General features: G+C 41.9%; 1 protein-coding gene across 1 annotated transcript in view; it reads right to left on the reverse strand.

Moving 5' to 3' along the window:
- The window catches only part of USH2A (usherin), a gene marked incomplete at its 5' end in the record, with an annotated part of 567,922 nt that overhangs the window by 259,849 nt on the left and 283,073 nt on the right, over positions 1 to 25,000 (reverse strand). Inside the window, one exon of the mRNA XM_025209559.1 lies at positions 3,033 to 3,212. Coding sequence (XP_025065344.1) covers positions 3,033 to 3,212 — 180 coding nt within the window. The remainder of the gene's footprint in view (positions 1 to 3,032; positions 3,213 to 25,000) is intronic.

Here is a 25,000-nt window from a genome sequence, read left to right on the forward strand (position 1 = left end):
AGTCAACTTTAACAAAATCTAAAAGAAGCATTTAGCAAAACTCAAAGGGGAGGTGCAATGACCTTAACTGATGCAGATCTACTCCTGATTTGAAGTACACAAGGATTTGTTATTCTACATTGATATAGTCAGTATCTGGGGAAGAGACAGAGCAACTTATAATCCAAAAAATGTATAGAAGGGCACTGATGAAAATAGCTCATAAGTTGCCTATGAGGACAAGACCAAAGAACAGTTGCAATTGAAGCTTTTTTGGCATGGCATTCATACAGATGTAGCCAGATTCTGCAAGTCCTCCCCAGACTGTCAGCTTGGGGCCCCTGGGAAATCCCCAGTGGCCGCACATATTCTGATGCCAAAACTGCCCTTTGAGCAGGTCACAACAGACATCATGGGTCCCGTAGAAAAGAGTGCTGCAGGGTACCAATATATCCTATTTCTACTGCACTATGAAACTAGTTATCCAGAAGTGGTTCCAATGCAAGCAGTTACAGCTCCTAAGACTGTGGGGGAACTATTAACATTTTTCACAAGGGTTGACTAACTGAGGGAAATACTGTCCAACCAGTAGGCCTGTGTGAAGTGGCTAGTATTTGCTTTGGATTTGGATTCAGCCAATTCGGGGGCCAGTGATTCGATTCGGTGATTCAAATCACTGTCCTGAATCAATACAACCGAATCTAATTCAGAGATTTAGCCACTGCCAAATCGACCAAATCTCTGAATTGAACAAGCCCTATCCCCTGCCTGCTACACTCACCAGCTCCTGCCAGATGGGTGAGCAATCCCTGCTGCCCCCCATTGCCCTGCACTGCATAGGGGGGCTCTGCCACAAGCCCCCAGAGCTCCCGACAGCTGCTGCAGCAGCCAGTGAGTGAAGGTTTCTTGTTTTTTGGGGTTTTTTTTAAGCACCAGGATGCTGGGGCTGGGCAGGGCAGCTATTGACAGGGCTGGGAGAGTGGGTGGGGGTTGAGGGGCACTCAGCGGGGCTGGGGGAGCAGGCAGGGAATGGGGCCTGGTGGGGGTCCCCCCATGGTCCCCTCCCTCCTCCTCCATCCCGGCCCCCTACTAACCAGCATGGAACTCAGGTTCACTCCCTGCGGCAGTGAGCAGGGACTGCCCGAATCTCTGAATCTTTTCTGAATCAATTTGGAGATTTTGAATTGATTCGGACCTTTTAACTGGTCTCCCAATTCAATTTAGATTCAGAGATTCAGCCTCCAAATCAGATCAAATCTCCTCCAAATCAAATCAGCAACTGAAGCTTCACACAGCCCTACCAATGAGGGCAGCAATTTTACATAAAAGGTCATATGAGAATTAGCAAAAGAGAACTTGTAGGAAACTCAAGGGAGGCAAGAAGACTCCTACAATAGACAAGCCTGGGACCAGTAGTTTGAAGTGGGGGTTAGGGTCTTAACACTACTCCCTGATCAGGAATCAAAATTGCTGGCCCAATGGCAAGGGCCTTATGAAGTCATTAGGTGAATAGGACCTGTGGATTATGAAATCAGATTACCTGGGGGAAAAAGCAAAGACAAATATACCGTGAGAACATGTTAAAACCATGGAAAGAGAAAGAGGCATTGTCGGTTATTCTGTATCCAAAGGACCCAGAGCTAGGCCCCACCCTGGATAAGACATGAGCAAACCTACAGTGACACTGGGGGACCAACTAATAGCCTTTCAAAGGAAACAAGCCAAATTTTTGGTAAGGGAATAATATTTAAGGATTATCTTTATGAAGAAGCCTGCATATGCAAGGGTCAGGACCATTAAACTGAGACAGTTCGAGGAAGAGTGGTGAGAAAGTGTGGGAGACAGATACCACAGAAACTAAAGGAGCCAGGCCAGCTGCACCCACATGGCCAAAGGCAGCATAATGGAATACAGCACAACACTGGCCCAGCCCAGCAATGTGTCAAGGACTCAGGGTCAAGCAGGAGCCACACCAGCTGCTTTAGATGCACCCAATGTGGTGAAGCCTAAAGTGGCATGTGGGAACGCAGCATGGCACTGGTGCCCATGCCCCTAAAAGGCCCCAGCCTGGCAGAGCCTGGATATCCCACAGCTCCTGGCCCTCTTCCTCTTGAACTTTACCCGTGCTTTGATGCAGTGGGTGGAGGGTCAAAGCAGGAAGCAGGCAGCCTTGCCACGCAGAAGCCTGGTCAGGAGCTAGGTGCCCCCTGTCTTGGAGCTTACACTGGGGGCTGGGGGGCAGGAGAGGCAGGGCCAGCTGAGGAGGGGAAGGGAATGCCTCCTCCTGCTGCTCCTGCAGCTGGCTGGCTTGGGGAAGGGGAAGGGTGAGAGGCACCAAAAGCCAGGGTAGCTGTGGGCTAGATACAATTCTGCTTCACAGGAGCAGCCACAGGCCAGGTAAAATAATTTCTTGGGCTGGATCCGGACTGTGGGCTGTATTTTGCCCACCCTTTTGTGAGCTATCAAATGTCTGGGAGAGCAAGTCAAGTTCCTCTCTGCCAGAGGGCAGTAGTATGGCCAAGGGCTACAGCTTGAGGGTGGTCACACTTACCTAACATAAATCAGCAATAAATTAAGTCTAGCTACCCCAATTTATAGAGCTAGCTCAGTATATAGCTTAATCTATTTTGTACCTGTAAGAAAAAAAAACGTAACTACATATCCAGTAGATACTGCTCTTGTATGTAGCATACAAATTCTATACAACATCACATTACATACTGTGTGCAAGTGTATGTACATATCTTCTGTTTAATTTTTTATATGAGACCAGCCTAGTTAAGAGCCACTAACAAAAAAACCCACTACAAGAAATGTCATGCATGCAATCTATGTTCACTATATATCTGCTTCTGTTTTCATAACTTAAAGAGCTTTAAAATTAAATACGGTCATACTAAACACTGAAAAGAACAAATTTTGTAATAAAAACTGCTGATTATGAACATGTTGCTCTGAACTTCAAATAAGGATTTGCAGTAACAAATAATGTGATTGGTAGAATATGTGAAAATTTGTTACATTCAGAGAAATGATACTTTTTTTATACTTACCCCCTGGTGGCATAACTATTTTTACAGGGTCACTTATCAAGCTGCCTTGGCTATTAGAAGCATTTACTTGTACTGTGTAGTTGGAAAATGGAATCAGTCCTCTAATGGGCACCCATACATTGAAGTCTCTGCTGTTGTATAAGATCTGTGTGCCATTTATAATAGTGTAATTAGCATTACCTGTCAAGAAAAAAAAAGGGGGGCGGGGGAGGAAGGAGGGGAGAGCAAAAGTTAGCTTTTGTATCTATTGCAATTTTCTGTTCTTTATGAATCAAGTCCCACTATTATTGATGTCAATGGGCTTTTTGCTATTAATTTCAACAGGAGCAAGACTGAACCTCTATTTGAACATTTAATATTATACCCCATCTAAATATGAATTAAGTGGTAATTCTCACAAGCAGCAGACTCAGTTCTCCATTGAGTTCACTGGAAAAAGCAAATGTGACAGATCTACCATTTAAGAATTTTCTTCTATGTATATGAAAATCCCAGCTTCCATTTTTTCTTGTCTAACTTTCATATGCATTTGGTGAAACTACACACCACAAAACTTGAAGCATTTCTTCAGACACTGCCTTCTCTAGCACTTTCAAGATCTTTAATTTAATCCTCACATACACTGTGTTACAAACTGTATCATATCTGTGTTCTTCCTTTGCAGCCCCATCCAGATATGGCTTAATATGAACTCTGATTTGGATAGTCTTGCAATTATTTTGTAGTTCATTTAACTTACAGACATTGGTGTTTGCTGTTAGCCATACAATAGTGATGCATAGGGGGAAAATAGGGCAAAATGAAACCATTCTGTAGCTGAAGTAATATAAATGTAAATCCTCTTGTTATAATTCATAATAATTTAGGGTTTTTACTCCTTATTGAAATCCAAATTCAGCTTGAGTTACACTATGAAATGCCATTGAACAACAGTGCAACATTCAGTTAGTTACTGCATGCTGGCCATGTAAGGCAGAAAACCTCCTAGAGCAGTACAAGACTAAAGACCCAGGCACAGCAAAAGCTTTGAGTGACAACCTGAATGGAGGCCACTTACAAAGGTGGAGTGATACTGTAGCATCTCTTGATCTCTTGACTCCAACCTCAAAACATCAGCCCTCCTTCAACAGCTTGGAGTCACTAGCCCTCCAATGACCTTGTCATTGTGACGGCCACAAATGGTAGCAAATGCTATCACTGTTCATTTTCTCCACATTTCCAAAGCCCCCACCAACAACATCACACAATTTATAGAAAGAATACTTCAGAAAATGTCTTCTGTGTCCGGGTATATTCTATCTTTTCTATACCCCACAACAGAGATGACTGAGGCTTTAAAGCAGGGGTAGGCAAATGGTGGATTTGGCCAGTGGCCACATTCCATTTCCAGGCAGTCCCTGCTCGCATCACCCTGGCTGGTTTGCATGGAAACCCCAGAAGTGGTATTGCTGGGACAGCATAGGGCCAGGGTCTCCATGGAAAGTGGTTGGAGCAACATGGGCAGGGGCTGCTGGGAAAGAGAGTCCACTGAGGGCCCAATCTGGCCCATAGACCGGGCTTGCCCTAAAGCCACTAGAAACAAAAAGGTTACTGGCCAGGATGGCATCTCCCTAAATTCCTTAAAAACTGAAGAGTTAAAGGGGGCAGCAATTGTTTCCTGTCATAAAGCAGAGAGGTAAAATTAAAAAAAAAAATGGCTTGAGGTGGTTGATGCTGCCATCCTCCATAGGAAGCCAGCTATGTATCTGTATCTTTCCTGTCCACCTGAAGTTCAGCAGGAGGGCTGTCCTGACGTAATTTATATCATTCACCCAGAACCTTTTGCCCAAAGAAAAGACTGCATTGAAATCCTAGCTTTGATTGCTGCAACCAAATTCCAGCTCTTACAAGCCGCACAGAGAGAGGCTTCCAAAGTAAAACAAAACATTGGCACAGCAGCAGTTGACTTTTCTCTTCTACTTCTGATGTGGCATGAAGATATAGTTCCTCCTTAAGCTTTCCAGGGCCCTCAAGTGCTACCCCAAACTTGACAGCTTATTTCCTCCCCTTTTAAGTGACCACAGAGACCTCATACATCTTGGTCAGCAGGTTAGCAATATACTGACCATATATGATAGTCTGCCATAGGGGACAACATTCATGTCACAGATCTCCAATACATGAGTGTATCACTACATGAGTGATGCACAAAAAACAGTATTCAGAAAGGCCATATATGCTGAACACATGGCCTTGTTAGCCCAACAATTCATTAATGAATTTCATTAACATTAATACCACCTTCAAATGCTGACCTCAAGATCCTTGAGAACTACTCCAACTATTAGGAACTATGCCCCATGCCCTCAAAAACAATGTTAACAGCCATCTATTGAACAGCAGAGCAGCCAGGAAGTACTGGGTACAAGCCTATGTGGCCAGAAAGCAGACCTAGCCTACAGTACATTGGCATGAGCTGAGACCAGTTTGACCTTTCTAAGCCACTTATAAAAGGAATTCAAAAAGTCAAAGCCAGTATAAGACATTTACAAAATGAGCAGGGATGCTGTCTAGTGCTAATCCCAGAGCACACCAAACAGCAGCACCAGCAATGTAACTAAGCACCCTGGATGCTGACTTTGAGGGGTGCCAGGGAAGAGCTAGAAAAATAGCTAGACCAGTGCTGATGGCTGGTCTTACTACCGGTGGCATGTCCTGGTGGCTCCATATGCTACTACTGTCCCAGACACCAAGCTGCCCTGTCATGCCTTTGAGCAGCACTTGCTCCAGGATGCTCAACTGTAGAGTACTGCACTCCTGTTTGGTCCCAGAATACCTATACTAAGTCCTTGGATATATAACTCAATGAACCCGTTATAAATGAGACTCTTACAATCAAGCCCTCTCAACAGGACCTCCAGAATTGACCAAAATCTTAGCTAAAATCTCAAAAACCATTCTGGGATCAAGGATGTGCTTTCAGAGGGCCTTTACATGATCCAATGTCATAGTGAAGGGCACTGTGGGATAGTGCTAACCTCTCAGAAAATCCTCTTGGATTTCCCACAACATTTGGTTTTCACTGAACAACATCAGAAAACCACCAAGCAGATAAAAGCATCTGCTTCATCTATGGGGTATCAAGAACAGCCCAAGGCATGACTGTGGTCATGAACTGCAAATGGATGGCTGTTCATTGGCTCACAAAACTTGATACAGGCATATGAGCTGCTGATTACCAGCCATATGACAGAAGATGATGACATAAACACTTTTCTAGATTATGATAAAAGTAGGTCTCTAAAACATGTTAGCTAAAATATAATAACTGACGAGTTTTAAAACCCAAATTTAGACAGGGCCAGATGTATTTAACATTTCAGACCTTCTTGTTTAAAGGTAGGCTGCCACTGAATGTGTTAAAATAAAAATAAAATAAAATCTATAATACACTTTTGATATATTTTAACATATATCCTTTCATGCAAGTCTCTGCAACCCCAAGTGAACATGTGATTTCCCTATACATTTGTTTTTATTCCATTTTTAATATCACTTTCCAGTTAGGTAATAAACAATGCTGTGTTTTTTTTAATGCAATTTTGAAAAAAAAAATTGACAAGGCAACACTTTGTTCTAAGTTGCCTGGATAACAGCATTAATACATAGCAATTATACAATTAGTTGTAACATTAAGTTCTAGTTATAGCAGAATGATTACTCACCAATTATAAGAAGTATATAATTACTCAATAATTATGAGAAGTATGTAATTACTTAACCATTTTATTCAGCTCCAAAAATGAACTTGCACATGTACAATGAGTTAGACAACACAGAGGCTCATATCCTCTCTGAAGAACATTGCCAAGTTTTCTAACTTAAATTATACACAGAACAAAGGGTTTTGTTTTTGTTTTTTGTTTTTGATTTTTTTTAATTCCTTTTCCCAGCCCAGTGGTGTACAGTTACTGGCCAATAAATATTAGAAGAATATTTTTTTTTAAATGCAGGTCCTCAAATTACTCCTCCTGGGAGTGACATGCACTATGCAGCTTTACCACTTTTCACTGCATAAACTTTACTTTCAGTGGGCTGGAAAATGCAGTTGCATTGGTTCAGCCTGACAGAAAGTGCTACTATGATAAGCCCTTCCTATCATTCTGTGCCATTCCTGCCTCACTTGCTTTAGCTTGGACCTATTTGTGAGTATAAGTGGATGCACCTTTCTTTTCAGTTTTCATGAATATTCTTCCTTCCACCCTATTCTCCTTGCTGAGATCATTTTATCAGACTGGGTGCCATATTCCTAAATGAGCAATGGTTTGAAATATGGGTAAATCCTCAGACAACATTATTTTGCTCCTGCCAGTTTTTTCTATTATTCCTACAGATTTCTGCCTTATACTTCCTGACATAATCTGTCATGGGGGTTTTGCCAAGAAAGCTCCTATAACCACCTGGATGATAAGCCCACTCACCAGGCAGGTTTCCAACTAGAAAGACAGAAAATTACTTTTTCCAGAACCAATGCCACCCCTGGAAAGTTGCAGGACTCCCAAAAGATACCAATATCCACTCTGCATCTCCCCCCAAAATTAATTACAGTTAAGATTCTGATCCACTCAAAAATTTGTATACCCCACAAAACCAAATCAAACCAGCCCCCTCACCCCTCAGTAAACTCCATCCATACTCATATAGTTTCTCCATATTCTTATCTTTTCTACTTATCCCAATAAGGATTTTCCATGTTCTTTCCTTTCTCCCATCTCCCTCCCTACTACTCTTTCTGGTTGACTTCTTGAGCCTGATTTGGATCTCATTCACAACATTATAAGATAAATTAGTCAACTAAATTAAGATGAAACTTCACGATTCTTCCTTTCCTAGCTATATGAATTAAGTCACCCTTTTTTCTCACTGACTTGCTACTGCTACCTAGGGAGGCAGGCAGGCCTGCTTCTTGAGAATCCTGCCTTTAGATAACTCTTTCCTTATCCACAAGGTTTATCATGTCATTACAAAGTAACTTTGTAGTAAGGACTTCCAGCCTTTGAGACAAGTCTCATCACCTGGAAATTGGTGTCAAAGTTTCCACTGACCACACTGGGAGTAAGTTCATGGCAGAATATAAAACTGGTAGAATGTGTTATGCAGAGTAGTGAAGTGTATACAGAAAGACAAGTCTCCAAGTTTCCTGTTCCCTCTAATCTTTACAACCTGTAGATCATATGCATCTTAACCTTTAAGGTCTTGCAGAGGCTCACATTTCCTGCTGTGAATATGAGGGTGGGACAGCCAGAGGCTCAGGCTTCTAAAAACTGACTAAGTTTGAGCTGCATTCTATTGCGGTTCTGAAGAATAAGAAAGTGCAGGTTTTACATGCCATGTTACTAAGAAAAGTCAGACTACATGGCTAGGTATTGATCTGTGAGCAGGACTGGGACAAATAGTCAGAGGTATTACAAAATACCCAGTAAACATGATGGAAGACCAGACTTTTAAATACTGAGAGAGAAGACTAAAAGAAAAAAAAGAAAAACATCGTTGGTTATTGAATGATTCTAAAATCCAGCATTAAAAGAGACCAACAGCCACTGTGCAAAAATAACAGTTTTTTTCACTTTTGGAAAAAGGGCTGAAAAAAATGATGCAAGCAGATCAAAAGAACTGTATTGACTATATATTTATAAATAATCAACATTATATATTCATATAGAAAATCTATAATCTACATATGTGTGTATATAAGAAGACACATAACAGAAAAAACAAGGCAGTAAAAAAAATGCATGTTCTACCTGTAAATCATTGCAAAAATATGTAAACCTCTACATAGCATTCTAGCTGGTGGGTCTTTCTATTTGAAGGTTCTCTGTATCTTTAGAAGTACAATTCAAAAGGGGTTCCAAAGCAGCTGTGCATCCTTTTGATTGAATAATAGGGTAAATAGGTGTATAAAATTCATGTTGATTGGTGGTGCGTAAATTACTGCTGTCCTGGGTACATCATCCTATGGGGTTCACTAGATTGAAATAACATAAATGGGTATCCTTTTCCATTCTTGTTATAATCATTGTCACAAGAATTTTAATGCCTCATATATTCCGTAATTTTTTTTCTGTGTGCTGTACTGCTCTGACCTTTTCAATATTCTGTAATTTGACTGGCTGGCCATTTCAAGTTCTCTCCTTTTTACAGCCTTATTAACTTGTGGAGAAGAGGTGAAATGGACAGCCAATCAGAATACATAATATTGCAAAGGTCACAGTAGTACAGTATAGTATCAGCAGACACAGAATACTGTATATTAGTCATTAGCATTCTGATATCTTATTCATGTGACAAAGGTTGTAACGAGAACAGAAAATGGCACAACATGAAACCATTCTCCTGACAAAGACTGTAATGAGAAAGGAAGTAGAACAAATGTAAGTATATTCTATCTTACCTTTAAAAACTATATTTTTTGCCAGAATTTGTTTCTTTTAAGATACCCTTCCCATTTGGACCAAAATGTAAATTAAGGGCAAAAGAAAGACATTAAACTGAAACACTGCATAAATGAGCAAATTTTTTTCCTAAAGTATTTGTTATTTTTGTACCAGTATGATATGGTTCTTTGGAAACTAAAGTAAAGAATCATCAACATCAAGCAGTTTATTAAATTCATGGAGTTTAAGAAAAAAACTTAAAAATCAAGATTATTTCCATTTTCTGTAGATGTCATTCATTTTGTAAGATGGGGTATCTTTGGATAAAATTTTGTTCTTTTCACTTTCTGTGGTGCACTGTGCTCCACTATAGTTGACCATTGCTTTCCACCCCAGAGTTGGATACATTTTAATGGCTTTCTATGGTGGTAATGTATAAAGTGGAGGGAGATCATTCAAGATTAAAAGCACCATATAAAGTATTCATCATCATAAATACTTAATACTATATTATTTCCTTTCAGCGTTATTTTATCTTCTAGAATAATGTGGTGGTTTTGCCACATGCTATTTAAAAAAAACAACACAACAAATATTCTGTACACCATATTGTAAAATATACAATCTGCTGAGACTAGGTTTCTGACTTTGTTTTGCACTCTAAAACATTACTACAACATGCATATTTTACATAGGACCAGATTTTCATATCTTTACTTCTTACACAGAGTATAATCTTCCTCTACAAATTCTTAAATTGAGTTCAGTGGACTATTCATGTGTGGGCCTACTTAACGTTTAAGAGTGTCAAAACCCATCCCAAAGAACCTTCCCTTTGAGAGTCTCAGAGGACTATACAGGAGATATTTAGTTCACTTGCACAATATTGCCTGGTTCTCTCTCTCCCCCTTCTTGTTTTTTTGTACTTCTTTTTCCTGTGGGTATGCAAGCATGCAGAGGTTCTGTCTTGCCTCCTCATGTCAAGAGACAACAACAAAGTTAGAAAGACTGGGAGAAAGAATCCAGTCAGCCTCTTAACCAGACTTCAGATATAACCTATAGACAGCATTGCCTTTGTATATCATTATAATACATGGTAGTCTTTTTTTTCCCCCTGAAATTTTGGGTAGAGATGAATAATGGGCCCAATTAATATTTGAATTTCAATATTAAGTATAAAGAATAGGAATAAAATGTAATATAATCCCTTCCCTGCTATAAAATAATGCAAGATTTAAGCCCCACGCCTTTCCTATTATGTAAAATTTAAGGTCCTTTTCTCAATCCCGACCTTCACCGTTGACAACCTCATCTTCAAGAAGTATGTTTTGCCTGAACAATTACTCACCTGTCTCCTCATTTGAGCTTGCAGCATTTTTCTTTATAAACTACCCTGCTAACCAAAAAAACCCCCATATTTTGTATCTACTAAATGCTTCCCTCTCTCTGATCTTACAATAACCCTATTATTATTTTCTATAAATTAGCACCATCTACTGAGCAACCAGATCTCTACTTGGTCCTTCCTGGACATCAGTCTATTGAAGTTCAAAATTTTTTCATTTCACTTTGCCCTGCTTTCTGTTCTCTCTCTTGTATCAGCTCAGAAGTTGGCTCCTACTATGCATTCTCTTCCTTCTTCTATTCTTACCAAGAATTTCAGTCCTTCAGTTCCCTGTCTTAGCTGACCACAAACTTCTCCTTCCTGTTCCTGATTCTGTACTACTGAGTGCCTCAGGAAAAAGTTATGAGACTGTTCAGACTTCCTTCACTACAAGTTCATTCTGCCTATTCTTCTGTATTCTTCATTAATTCCTACTCCCACAAAAGCTCATTTGCTCCCATCTATATCCTCTTTTACCTCCACTCCCCTCTTCTAGTGTTTCTAATGAAGAACTGGAAATTAAAAAGAAAAAGGAAGCACTTAATGCCATTGATTTTATGCCATTAAGAAGCAGCTGACTCTTTTCTTTTGACCTTTTTCAGGTGGTTATCATTTACTCATAATTGTGAAACCACCGGGTTATTTTCCAGCATTATCCCAATTATCCTCCCAATTTTTTAAGTGCATGTTTCCTGCTTTTCAGTTTGAGTTATTGTTCCTCTTTTCAAGAAAGTGTTATTTTTCCAAATGAGTGCACTGCTGCCTTTGTATCAATCAGCTGAGCAGCTATTTGTTCCTCTGCTCTTGAGTTGGCAGATGTGCTGTTCTTATAGATGGATCATGGTCTCAAGCCTTCAAACTGTGTTCTGAAACTGACTCTCTTTTATCATAGGGAATCCTCATTTCCATTCTGACGTGTTGGAAAGGGTAGCTGAATGTGACAAGAGCTCCTCTTAAAAGAAAGATAGTTCAAAGTTACTCTGGTAAAACAGCAACACTAGCTACAACTATCAATCCCAAGTGGGCTTGTACTCCTATTAATAATAAATACTTCACAACTTGTGTAGGATTGTCAATCAAAAATACTTCATTTTTTTTTCTTGTCCCATAATAACGAAAAGATTCTCTAGTTTAAAAAAAAAGGTTGAGAAAATTTAAAGAATAAAGAGAAAAAGCCCAACAGAGCACTGACTGAGAGGAGTCTTGGCTGAATTTCATTTTTGCGGATATACCTGTAGTGATCCTGAGAAAACCACTGAAAAAGAATCCCCCTTATTTCTCCCATTCCACAACTGATACACAGTTGTCTTTTGGCATATGCTCAGGAATACTCTTAGTTTTCAGTCTTCAGTGTGCTCAGCACCATTCAAACCACAATGCACAAGACTGTTTCAGCATGCAGTACAAGCAGAGGAGGACTATGTGGCTAGGGCTTATCAGTGATAAGCTTGGGATTGCCCCAGTGGCAGAATAGACATACCCAACACCACTCATTCTCTTTCTTCCTCAATTCCCCCTCCATAAATACCTTTCCTGAGAAGCCCATGGAGATACTTAATTCATTAAAGTATTTTGAAAGTCCTTTCAGAGCCCCAAATGAAAAAAGGGAAAAGGATTACAACTAGGACATGAAAACATTTGTATATTCTTGTCAATGTGATCCTAATATGGAGAATATGAAAAGACACATTCTTATCTACTCAATCCTTTCTGTGAACTCAGGTAAGGAAAAAGCTGACAATCTTTTACAGACATCTGTGTAGGGATGCAGAGCCTGAAGAGATCTGGGTTTTCCATTTCCTGCAGAAAAAATGTGGTTTTTCCCCATTTAAAGGAGAAAAAACCTAGATTTCCCCCCTTCAAATAGGAAACTGTGATCTTCCCCTTGCAGGTTAGCAAAATTTCAGTCTGAAAGGAGCTGCTTGGGGCTTTGGGGTGGGGGGGTGAGTAGGGAGGGCAATCAGAATCAGGAGGCACCACATAATTTAAATGCAGCAAGGCAGGGAGGTGGGAGCAGTCCTGGCAGTTGGATACAGGTAAATCTATGGAATGGGGGCGGGGTTGAAGGACAAGGGCTTGGGGACTATCCAGGGGGCTGTGGTGGGGGGTGTATGTTGCAAGGGTGTGTGGATGGGATGTGTGTGTAGATGTAGAAGTGATGTGTAAGGCGGGGAAGGGGTGCCTGTGACACAATGTAGGTACCTGCCAGTGCTGGGGGAAGGTGTCCAGGCACCAGGGCTGTGGCAGGGCAGGGGGAACCTGAGGCAGTGCTCAGTACAGCCAACAAACCCAGCTCTACATGGTTGCCATGGGGGCCCACCCAGAGGTGCCTGTCCCTCCAGTAGGGCAAGGGGTTGAGGGTGGTCTTCAGGGGCAGTGAGGGAGTTAAGTGCCTGGGCCAATGCCACTGGAGGCTGGTGCCCATGCTCTCAGGGACAAGGGTGCAGAAGCCAGGAGACACTCCTTAGGGAGGGGGCCCATGGCCAGGCCACCTGGCATGGTACAGGAGCTCCTGCCCAAGGTGGGGCAGTGCTACTTGTGTCCCCTACTTCTCCCTACTGCCTTTGCTAGGGCTGGATGCATTCTGCTGCTGCCCACATGTGCTGAAGCCACTGCAGCTGCAGCCACATGTGGGCGGGATGGAGAACACCTGGAGCCCCTCACCCTCCTCCTATTGCCTGCAGCATTGCCTGGGCTTCCTGCTGCTGCTGTGGAGCATAGCACTGGTCCTCCCTGCTGTGCCAAAGCCTCATCCATAGCCAGCAGTATGGGGCAGCATGTGGGCCATGGCCCCAACTGCTTCCTGTGGTTCTGCACCACAGTACGCTGCACGCACATCATGCTGGAGGGCCATCCCCACTGTGTCACTGCAGACCACCATCCTGTGAGTCCACATGGGGTTGGGCAAGGTGAAGGGAAGCTGGGGGCCACCTCCAGCAGGGCTGGGAGGGAGGAAAGGGGTGCAGGTAGGGAGTGAGGGGCACCAGCAGAGATGGGGAGAAATGGACTGGGGTGGGGGGGCATCAGTAGGGTTTGGGGGGTGGAGGCCTGTGGGTTGGGAGGAGCAGCAGGGCCGGGGGCTGCAGGTCAGGAGTGAGGGACACTGGCAGGGCCAGGGGACTGTGGCTTAGGAATGAGGGTCAATGTCATGGGCAGGGGCAGGGGCAGAGCACTAGCATATCAGGGTTATCCAGTGCCACAAAGCAGCTGAACCTGCATCCTGGTGAGTGAAGGGGGCAGGAGGAGCTCTGATAGTCTATAATAAGAAAAACAAAATCAAATGCCAAAATGTATAGGTATTTAGAATTAATTTTATTATAATGATTGAGGCACTGGTGGGCTTCTAAATTACTTTTAAATTGTAAATATATTAATAAAACATTGTTATCCCTAAATATATAGTGGTGTTTCATATTAATCGCAGAAAAAATGCAGGTTTTGGGGGTTTTAATCAGAGAATTTGGGGCTTTTATCAAAAAAATTTGGATTTTTTATCAGAGAAAACCAGGATCCCTGCTAAAGAGGAACTCCTGAGGAAACAGACCAGGCAGCATACTGACTTTAAGCTCAAAGGAGGAACAGGCTGCTTTCTGGTGAAGCATGTGCCCATTCTTCTATCAGCTCTCTTTGGTAGTTCCTGCAGAGGGCTACAGAGGTCCTGGGTCAGAAAAGCAAGAAAAGCCCTTATATTATGACCAGTAGATGACTACTGTTGGGAACTGTACCCTGTCCAAGCCCAGTAAATGTTTCTTGTAATCTTTCCTTCCTCTCTCCCATTCTGTTTACTTCCAAGAGTCTTGTACATGGGTACTCATATTAGCTTCCTTTAGATGTCAGCAAATGGAGGTGTGCACCAGGAAATTCTCCTCTAGGAGTCTTTCATTATGTTCTCATCATCATTCAGATAACCTATGCCTGATAGGGGTGTGCAAAGCAGGCCCTATTCAATTTGGATTTGGATTCAGCCCGAATCGGGGACAGTGATTCAATTCATTGATTCGGATCACTGTCCCTGATTTTATTCAGCCAAATCCAAATCTGAAGATTCGATGCTGATTTGGAGAATCAGTGATTTGGACACAGACACAGCTTAAATGTTTTTTTTCTATGTACCTTGAGGTAGCAGGTGCGACTTGTGATTGCTGCAATGCTGGGGCACGTGGAATACTTCCAGTCCACTTCTAGGTCTGCCGGGGAGTGCACGGGGCCCCCCCTCCCCATGCTCCCCCAGATCAGCAACAGGACCCTGGGTGCCCCCACAGACCCAGGAGGTTCCAGCCACTGAGCTGGGGGGATGTGGGGGGGCTCCCCGCGCGCTCCCTGGCGGACCCAGAAGTGGATGGGAAGTGCTTCTGATCCACTTCCAGGTCTGGTGCCGAGCATGCTGAGGAGCCCCCCGTGCTTCTGTGGGACACTCCATGCACCCCAGCATCACAGCAGTCATGAGCCCCTGCTACCTAGAGGTATGTAGAAAAAACATTTAAAGCTGTGTCTATGTCTGAATCTCTGAATCTCTCTGAATTGATTTGGGGGGGGGTTCCAATTCAATTCGGAGAGATTAAAGGGTCCTCTGATTCAATTCAGAGACTCGGCCACCAAATTGGGCCAAATCTCTGCTGAATCGAATTGGGGACCAAAGCTTCACATAGCCATAATGCCTGAGCCTGTTTCACTAAGAAACTTCTATTCATACAGCACTGCTGGAACATGGCTGAATTACTACCCAGGCATATTCTTAATCATTGTTGTTCATTATTTGTACCACAATAGCATTTAGGGGTACCAGTCAAGGATATGGGTCTCACTGTGATAGTTTCTATTAATATGTATTCTAAAACAGAAGGATCTCTCACCTAAAGAGTTTATAAACAAGGTAGTTTCCAGCGGGCACATCTACACAAGATGCTTAATGCACAGTAGACTGATTGACTGCGTATAACAGCATCATGTAAAAACCATGCTACTAGTCTACTAAGCATTAACCATCACGAAAAAAGCATGTGATCATGCTAATGTGCAGTAGGGCAGCCTACTGTGAATTTATTTAGTTGTTCCTTTTGCAAGTACTCAATTTAATGTACAATAGGCAATGCACGTTAATAAACGTGTAGATGAGCCCAGTAGGTAGTTTCACTCCCATAGCATTACCTAGGACCTACCTAGCACTTGTCATCTGTAAATCTCTTTACAAAGGTGGGGTCAGTTTAGGGTAAGCAATAATTAGGATCAAAGATTTGTCCATGTCTACAGTATGTACACCCCCCCCCCCCCCAAAAAAAAAAAAAAAACCTTCTGGCATGAAGATACTTTTAAGAGTTGGAAGGCAAGTTGCAAGGAACTTCCTACTCTCTCCCAACAGCCTATGCAGGGGACATGAACAATCTGCCCTGTGCTTCAGTGCATGAAGTGATAGGGTCAATCAAACAACACTCCCGACAATACTAGCAGACCCACATAGGCTAAGCTCCTCAGTATAGTACAAAGATAGGAAGGAGTCCACATAGACTACAGAAAATGTATTACATCCTTGAAAAGATTTAATACAATCTTTTCTTGGGCATAACCTAGTGCCCAAGATGTAAAACACCTCTATATACTGTTGATTGGACAACTTGTCTGTCCCACTCCCTGGGAGGCATGGGAAAAACTCAGATATGAGTGAATGACTGCAAAGTGGCAAACAGTAATGTTTACAATGCTTGTGATGCTTTACTGACAATGCAGCATATAGCCATTGATTTGATCTCTTTTGTTTGGGGTTTTATGGATAACTTATGAGGTCTTATAAATTTCAAGAGAGATATTATACAATAAAAAAGTTTATAAGCTTTACAAACTTCAGATCTATCCTTTGATGCCTAGCTCATTCTTCCTAAAGGAAATGTCAGTACATAAATAAAGATTATTATCTGGTTTTTGAATCTGTGTTCATAATTCATGGTTGCCAATAAGACTTTTCAATTCTCCAGAGAGACTATCAGAAAGAGACTAGCCAAACAACACAGAATAAAACTGGGGGTCTCAAATCCATAATCAAATATCTAGATTGATTGTGTCACTTGCACTTGTATTGATTTCAATTGGAGTAGCTGACCCAAGAGAATAATAAAAATGTGGAATAAAACTGATTTATGAGAACAAAATAAATCCTTTTGTGAGTGGTAATGAATTGGTACCATTTAACCCTTTCAATCACAAAGTGAAAATACTATTTATTTTTTTCAGAATGCTGAGTTAGCCAAAAGAAGTCATATAACAATGCCAATACTGTCAAATGCCATTACACTAAGTTGTAATGCTTGAGAAGGAATGAAGCCCTAAACTTGATCTAGGATTTTTATTTGACATACATAAGACACACTTTTGGCTTTTCCAGTTATGCTTACATGTGGCATCAGTTAACTGATGCGCTATCAAGGCACTCAAATGGATGCTGATTTTACTTTTTCAATAGATATTAAAGATACACAGTAATTGAAACCTGTACTAAAAAACGTTTTTCTTTGGCTTGTGATGGAAACAAACTGCTTAGGAAAATTGCATGAATAGCACTACTTAGTTTGATACACACTTCAGATTTACATTTCTCCTACACTCAAAACCTCTTTGACCTACAAAAAATTACATTCTGAATCCAAATATAATTTGAACTCAACCATATAAGGCACATCTACATGAGACATATTAATGTGCATTATGGGCATGCACACCCTTAATGTGCATTAAAAATGTCAACATTAGGCTAACTGTCCCTAAATCAAATTTAGGTATCAAATTTAAATGTGATCATTTAAAACACATTAACGCATATGTAGAGACAACCCAGCACTAACTTTAGTGCTGGGTCTGCCCAGCCACTAGGGGCACATGGCAGGGCTGCAGGGACTTGGCACTAACTTTAGTGTCAAGTGCACTAACTTTAGTGCTGAGCCTCTGCACATGTAGACGCCTGGTAAAAATTGTTTAATGTGCATTAGCTTCATGTGCATTAAATTTAGTCATACTTAAATGCATGTGTAGATGCACCTACAGGCCCCTATCATCTCTTGCCAAATCCCAGTGGTCATCTTGTTTCACTTTTCCTCAAGAAAACACGGTGCAACGTTCTCTGAAGGTCAGGAATCTAGGTGGCTTGAAGTGCTTACACAGTGCTTACCTATCTGATATACATGACTCTATGTATATGCACATGTGTGTGTATGATGGTGCAATATGACCATCACTACATGCCACTTCAAAATTAGGTGCAAGAATTAGTTGTCATTCATCAATAACTTACAATAGGGTGTAAAGTCACAAGATAAAGCAAATGAAGCCTAATACAGTGTTCCCCAACCAGTGTGCTGCGACATACTGGTGTGCCATCAGCAGGGCCATCCCTGGGGGAGGAGGGGCAAATAGGGGTGACTGCCCTGGGCCCTGTGCTTTGGGAGGCCCCATGGAGCCAGACAGAGTGGCAGCAATGACTCAGTGCTTCGACCAGCTTCACAGCTGGCCGCTTGGTACCACCACCCCCAGCCGCCAAATCTGCCACCAGCTTCCCTGCGTCTGTGGGCAGGGCCCCACACCCTGCTTGGGTCATCTTTGGCCATCAGACATTACCAGGTGTGCCGCAGAATCTGGGGGGGCGTGACTTCGGGTGGGGAGGGGCTCCAGCCAGTGCTACCACTGCGGCCCTGTGCCAACATCGTATCCCAGCTGGCCCTATGCCACCACCCCCCCACGTCATGTCTGGCTGTGCACCACCACCGCTCCTGCTCCATGTAGGGCCGCATGCCACCTTGCCCCCTCTCAGCATCCTTCCAGTGTGCCGTGGGATCGAAAAGGCCTTGAAAGTGTGCCATGGGATGAAAAAGGTTGGGAAATGCTGGCCTAATAGACCACTCCTTTTCACTGCTTTTTCTGTTATATTATTGATCATATTTTTCAAGTGTTGCTCATTCACAGGGGCACCACTCATTTTAGACTCACGTGATGTATTTGGTACGTGTTCAAAATTAAAAAAAAAAAATATTTAGACCAGAAAAAAGAACAGCAAAAACAGAGTGTATAGGAACTGCTGTACTGCTAAAGGAATGAATTGGGTAGTAGTCAGTAATTGGATTACTGAGAATTTTTTAAATTCATGTAGAAACAATTTTGTGTTTGCATCATTTTAAGTAATTGTCATACACTATTTCATATATGAGAGTTTTGGCAGATTGGCAGTTTGGTCCTGTGAGTCTTGACAGGCACTGAAGATTAAAAAAAATATTCACCAACTAAAAGCTACTCTTTCGCTGCATTCAAATAATCTGGGAGAATTCTCACAGGTTTGTTCTCCTAGTGGAAAAAATTACCCAGAGCCATATGTACAGATATTGGAATGTTGAAGCCCTAAGAAGTGGAGAGCTTGCAGTGCAGACACTGTGCAGTCAGGGGATGGAGTGGGGAGAGGGGCACTGTGCACCCATCTCAGCATGCTCTTCAGGCTCCCTTAGTCTGTCTGGTGCCAGATGGCAGCAGTGCATAGGGCAGCCCTGATTGGTTGACCTGGACTGGCCCTGGTCAGCCTGTCTTCTTGCAGCACAATGTGGAAATTGTGAAGTGGATGTGTTCTTCTTCCTTTGAGAGCAGAGTATGGCCAGAGTGACACGCTGTCTCCCTGGAGTTGGGGGAGGGATGCTGAAGGACTGTGTTCTCTTCTGAAAGAAGTCACAGCATGTACAGACATTCACTCTCCCAGGAGAAACTGTCCTGGCAGTAATTTAAACCTGGTTGTTCCCAAGTTGTTATTCCCTTTTTTACTTTGGGAGAAAAAGCCTAAACATCTATACGCTCTTGGTTTCTCCTTGGAGAGCAATGACTCTCCCAAGAGAAAATGAATGTCTATATGAGGTCTTTATCAGTGTGCATTGCTCTACTTAGATCCAAAAATCAGATTGGGTAATGTTTACTGGTGATACCTCCTGAAACACCAGTAAATAGCCTGAGACATCTGTACTTTTTCCTATTGTAAGTAGCTATTAAATTGCTAATGGCAACACTTGCAAAGAAGCAGAGTGGTTCATATGTGAAAAACAAATCAACATAACATGGAAGTGCTGAAGGTCAAGATGAAAGAATTCAGGTGCACTATGACATATGGGTCTTCCACAAAGAAACAAAACTGTGCTCTATTACTGAATGAATAGAAGAGAAATTAAAGAAGGACAATGTTTTTCTTGTACTGTCTGCTATAGACACCTATGTTAAATGAAACAATGTAGTAAAGCAAACTCAAGACCAAAGCCTGTTGGTACTTAGTTTATCAAGCCTACTAACACTTGACTAAAAACTGACCAAAAGAATGTATGCAATCTGGAATTCTCTATGGTAGCTGTTCCCAACCTGTGGTACATGTACCACTAGTAGTACAGAGACAACCTGTCAGTGGTATGCATTAACAGATTTATTATAATTACTTTATATGACAAAAATTTGCTGGTGATACTTAAGGCCGAACTGAAAAAATTGCTGGTGGTATTTAGGTATGTATCATTTTAAACTGGTGGTGCACAATCTGTCAGAGTTTGGGAGCCACTGCTCTATGGTATAGATTCTGGTCAGATAAACCAGATTTTAAATACTGCACATTGTAGATTGAAGTTTCTCCTAAGTCCTGTTCTCATATACTGAGAAAACAAGTTTATTCTGAACAGATTATTCTTCTGTTTTTTCCACCATCTTCAAGGCTCATGAATAATCTCTATTTCATTTAATAATAATACCAAGCACTTAGTACTTTACATTTTCAAAATGTTGTACAAACATTAACTAATTAATCCTCATAATGCTCCTGGGAGGTAGATAAGTATTATTATCCTCTTTTTATAGACAGGGAGACAGTTACAGAGGTTAAATGACTTGCCCCTCTCACCGTAGCCTGGCTGAAATTAATATTCAGAAGTTCCAGCCTCCTATCACTTCTCATAAAACATTAAATCACCTTTACCAGGTATTTCTACCTAAAGACAGCAAAAGTTGATTGTACAATGTAATGTACTAAATTATTTTTAAAAGATATAAGACCTGTACATTTTAATAAAATGTCCAGGAATATTGTATAAATCTATATATATTGACCCTTGCTGAGAATCTGGCCCAGTGTGAATGACACTGGCTGCATGTACATGTGCACTTTACTGCAAGTAGACTAGTTCACTGCACAGTAAAGCATCACTGTCTACATATGCAATGGTATTAGGCCACAGTAAACTAATACAGTAATTAACTGTGATTAAATGCATATGTTACCATAGGCATAAATTGTGCTGGGTCAGCCCAGCCAGCAAGGAGCCTGACTCCTGCCTGCCACCTAGCCACACAGCTCCACACTTTCAGCACCCTCATGCCCTAACTAGCCCCTCCTCTGCCTGATGGTGCCACCTACAGCCCAGGGCATAGCAAGGCAGTAGTGGCCTTGGTGTAAACTGCTCTACCCTGACTCAAATTGCTGCTGTCCTGGACACACATGTAGCTATTGCACCCAGGAGTAGTTTACTCTGGCTCAAACTGCTCTGGAGTTTATTGCTTTGAATTATTGTAGATGCGCCACTGAGTTCCTCAACAGTGCCACTGATGGGTGTGTGAAACAGGCTGTATTCGATTCAGATTCAGCTCGAATTAGGGACAGTGATTCAATTTGTTGACTCAGATCACTGTCCCTGATTCGATTCGGCTGAATCTGAAGATTTGATGCTGGTTCGGAGATTCAGCAATTCAGCCATAGACACAGCTTTAAATGTTTTTTCTACATACCTCAAGGTACCAGGCATGGCTTGTGAATGCTGCGATGGTGGGGTGGATGGAGTGTCCCACAGGAGCACAGGGAGTTCCCCCGCATGCCAGAAGTACTTCTGGTCCACTTCCAGGTCCATCTCAGAGTGCTCAGGGCCCCCGCACCTCCACCTGCACCCCTCTGGCCCAGCAACTGGTCACAGGGGGACCCCAGGTGCCCCCCCAGACCCAGGAGGCTCCAGTCATTGAGGCAGAGGGCCACGGGGGGAGGGGGGGCCACGTGCTCCCTGGCAGATCCAGAAGTAGACCAGAAGTGCTTCTGGTCCACTTCCGGGTCTACTACTGAGCATTTCTGTGGGACGCTCCATCCGCCTCAGCATCGCAGCATTCACGAGCCGCCTGGTACCTTGAGGTATGTAGAAAAAACATTTAAAGCTGTGTCTATGTCTGAATCATCAAATCTTTCTGAATCTCTCCAAATTGATTTGGAGGGTTCCAATTTGATTCAGAGAGATTAAAGGGTCTCTCTGAATCCTACAATTTGAGAGATTTAAGTGTTGTTCCCCACTATGCCTAAAGGGTCTCCTGATTCAGGGACCAAAGCTTTGCACAGCCCTACATAATAGACTGAAAACTCATACAGTTTGAGAGATTTAAGTGTTGTTCCCACCTCTGCTCATGCCCATGCACATACACACAGGATTTCTGTGCCATGGTGGAATTCATCCAAACATCTATCTCTGGGTTGCTTTTATTTCATCTGTGAATACTTAGAGACCCCATCTGGCCTTTGATTTAAAAATGTACTTAAGCATTGTGCTGAATCAAGACCTAGTCATCCAGTGCTTTTTCAAAAAAGTTTCAGGGTGTTGGACTTTTTTTTATTACCAAAAAAGCCCCAAACAAACCATAACACAACACACCATAACTCAAAAGATATTTACAACAGCAACTTAAGTGTTTGAGTATATGTAATAGTGCACAGCCTTAATTACAGGTAAAATGAATGTTCCCCAATGTGAAGGGAAATCAGTTGGTGAAGGAAAATCCTGTGGGGCTTCCAAACAAGCAGAATTACAATCCATTTAAGTCTCCCTCTTTAAAGGTACCAGAGTAATCTCACTGCTAAACAACAGAAGGGTGTGTAATAGTAAAAGTAATAAACATTTAAAAACAGAGGAAAAGAATAGCCATAATGCACCTTGGAGCAATAATATACCTTTTTCTTTTACTTGAGTAAGAGAGAGAGCTCAAAACAGGGCCAAACTCAAGCTGAATTAGGTATGTCTACATTGCATTCCCAGTACCTCCAGGGATGCCTGCCCACCCATTCTTTCTCGCCCATGCCAGACCTGTAAATGCATAGTGAAGCTCCCCATGCCTGCTCTTGAGATCTGTCTCCAGCAGGCACGAAAGCACCTGGTTAGACTGTCCCTGAGGCAGCTTTATCACCTCATTTCTGGCTTTGAGAACTAGTGGGCAAGGTGTACTCAAGAACAGGTGTCCCCAAGTATGTTAGGGTCATAGCCTTGTGCTACCCACAAATGAAACATAGCTGGATAAGTTCCAGCTGGGTCAAAAGTGTTGCCAGTTTGAATTTAAGCATACTTGGGACAAGAGAACCAGCTCAACTATGGGCTCATTTTGCTGTTGCCTTCGTACAGCAGAGCTGTTAAGCCAGCTAAACTGAACAGAGGAGGACTCCCTCTTGCTGCTCTGGAATTGGGCCCATACTAGGGGAAAGGGGGCATGCTGACATTCCAGTGTGATCTGCCTCTTCTCAGCTGCCAGGCAGCCATCTGAAAAAGATCAGACAAGGGCTTAGTTACAGAAAACAGAAGAACTCTTGAGTTTGCTATAAATTGTTTTGAGGGCAAACAAAGCCACAATTAGAAATGTATTAAGGCAATGGAAACCCCCTGCGGTCCCTCTCTAACTCCTGTGGAAACTACAGAGGCGCTAAAACCATAGACTGGGAACTTAATCCTTCATCAAGGTAGACAGCTTGTTCTATAACATGAGTCCTCTATAATTTTACTCTATCAAGAAAATAGGTTGTGAGAGGGACAGCTGAGGAGCTGGGACAGAGCTCAGAGTCCTCTTTGGGTATAATTAGGTGTGATCAAATTTGACATGATAAGGCATTTATCTAAAAATCATATATGTCTAGATCAGAATGGTGTAACAGACTTAACACAGTTTTTTTTCAAAGTTTGGATAGATGGAGTCATTGTCACAAAGTCAAATATAAGCCTCAATCTGACCTTAAGGGGAAAGGACCTTTTTGATACAGACATTTCTCTTGTACACACTGGAGCAACATGGTCAAACTGTGAAGAGATTCAGGGTCAGACTCTTCTATTTGCACAAAATCTAAACACCATTTCTTAATCCATGATCTACACTGGCAGGACCACGATGACCCTTTTAGCTAGTTCAAGATACAATTTTCCCTCCATGTCACTTTGGCTGTTAGGTAGTTGTTGAAAAGAAAGGTGCTAACTGCTTCCAGAGCCAGTACATAAGCAACGAAAATAGAAAGTCAGATTATCAACACCGCTGGAACCACTTGGTACTGTAAACACTAACATGTCTTTAAAAACTATTAAAAGGATATTAATAGTCTATAATTAAGCTTTGTAAAGTCAGGAAATACCAAAATTAAGGTTGTCTGGGCAACCTTAACTTCTGTGGTTACACTTTACAATACAGTCTTTAATTACAAGACTTTTCCCAGAATTATATCATAATTTCTTTACAATTTCAGGAGGGTGATTTGACCCAATATTAAGAATGAAGCATAGAATCAAATATAGTTTATCATAGGGAGAACATAACTGCTAAACATTATTCAGTTTAATAAATGTTTAACTCCTAAGTGCAAGCATATTAATAATATACAACTAGATGGAAATTTGGACGATGCCTTAAATAAATATGATCAATGGCAGTCTCATTTTCTAGAGAATCAGTGTATAGACATATATGCATTTATATGAAATGTTAATGGTTTGGAATGGGACAAAACAACTGCTTAGCTAGGACCATCTACATAGCATAGAGTATGAAATCAGATTGTGCCTTCAAGTGTTGAATAACAGGTTCATGACACAGAAAGTGTTAAGATTACATGCGATTTAAAGACATTCTATGTTATGAATCAGCTATCTCAACATGCTATATGTTTCCTGGCCCATCACAGCTACCAATAACTGCAGCCCTCCCACACAAAAATGCTTCAGATTTGAAGGTTGATTGTGCAGTGCTGATAGTTACTGACAACTGGAGTTGCTGGTACTCCACATTTCCCAAGATCGGACTTTTCATTAAAGTACCTAAAGTAACAATAATATGCATTTTCCAAACTCACTGAGATTTCTCCACTGCCACCTTTATAGGGTACATTTACA

The sequence above is a fragment of the Alligator sinensis genome, unplaced genomic scaffold (genome assembly GCF_000455745.1).
Source record: "Alligator sinensis unplaced genomic scaffold, ASM45574v1 scaffold842_1, whole genome shotgun sequence".
NCBI classification, from domain to species: Eukaryota; Metazoa; Chordata; order Crocodylia; family Alligatoridae; genus Alligator; species Alligator sinensis.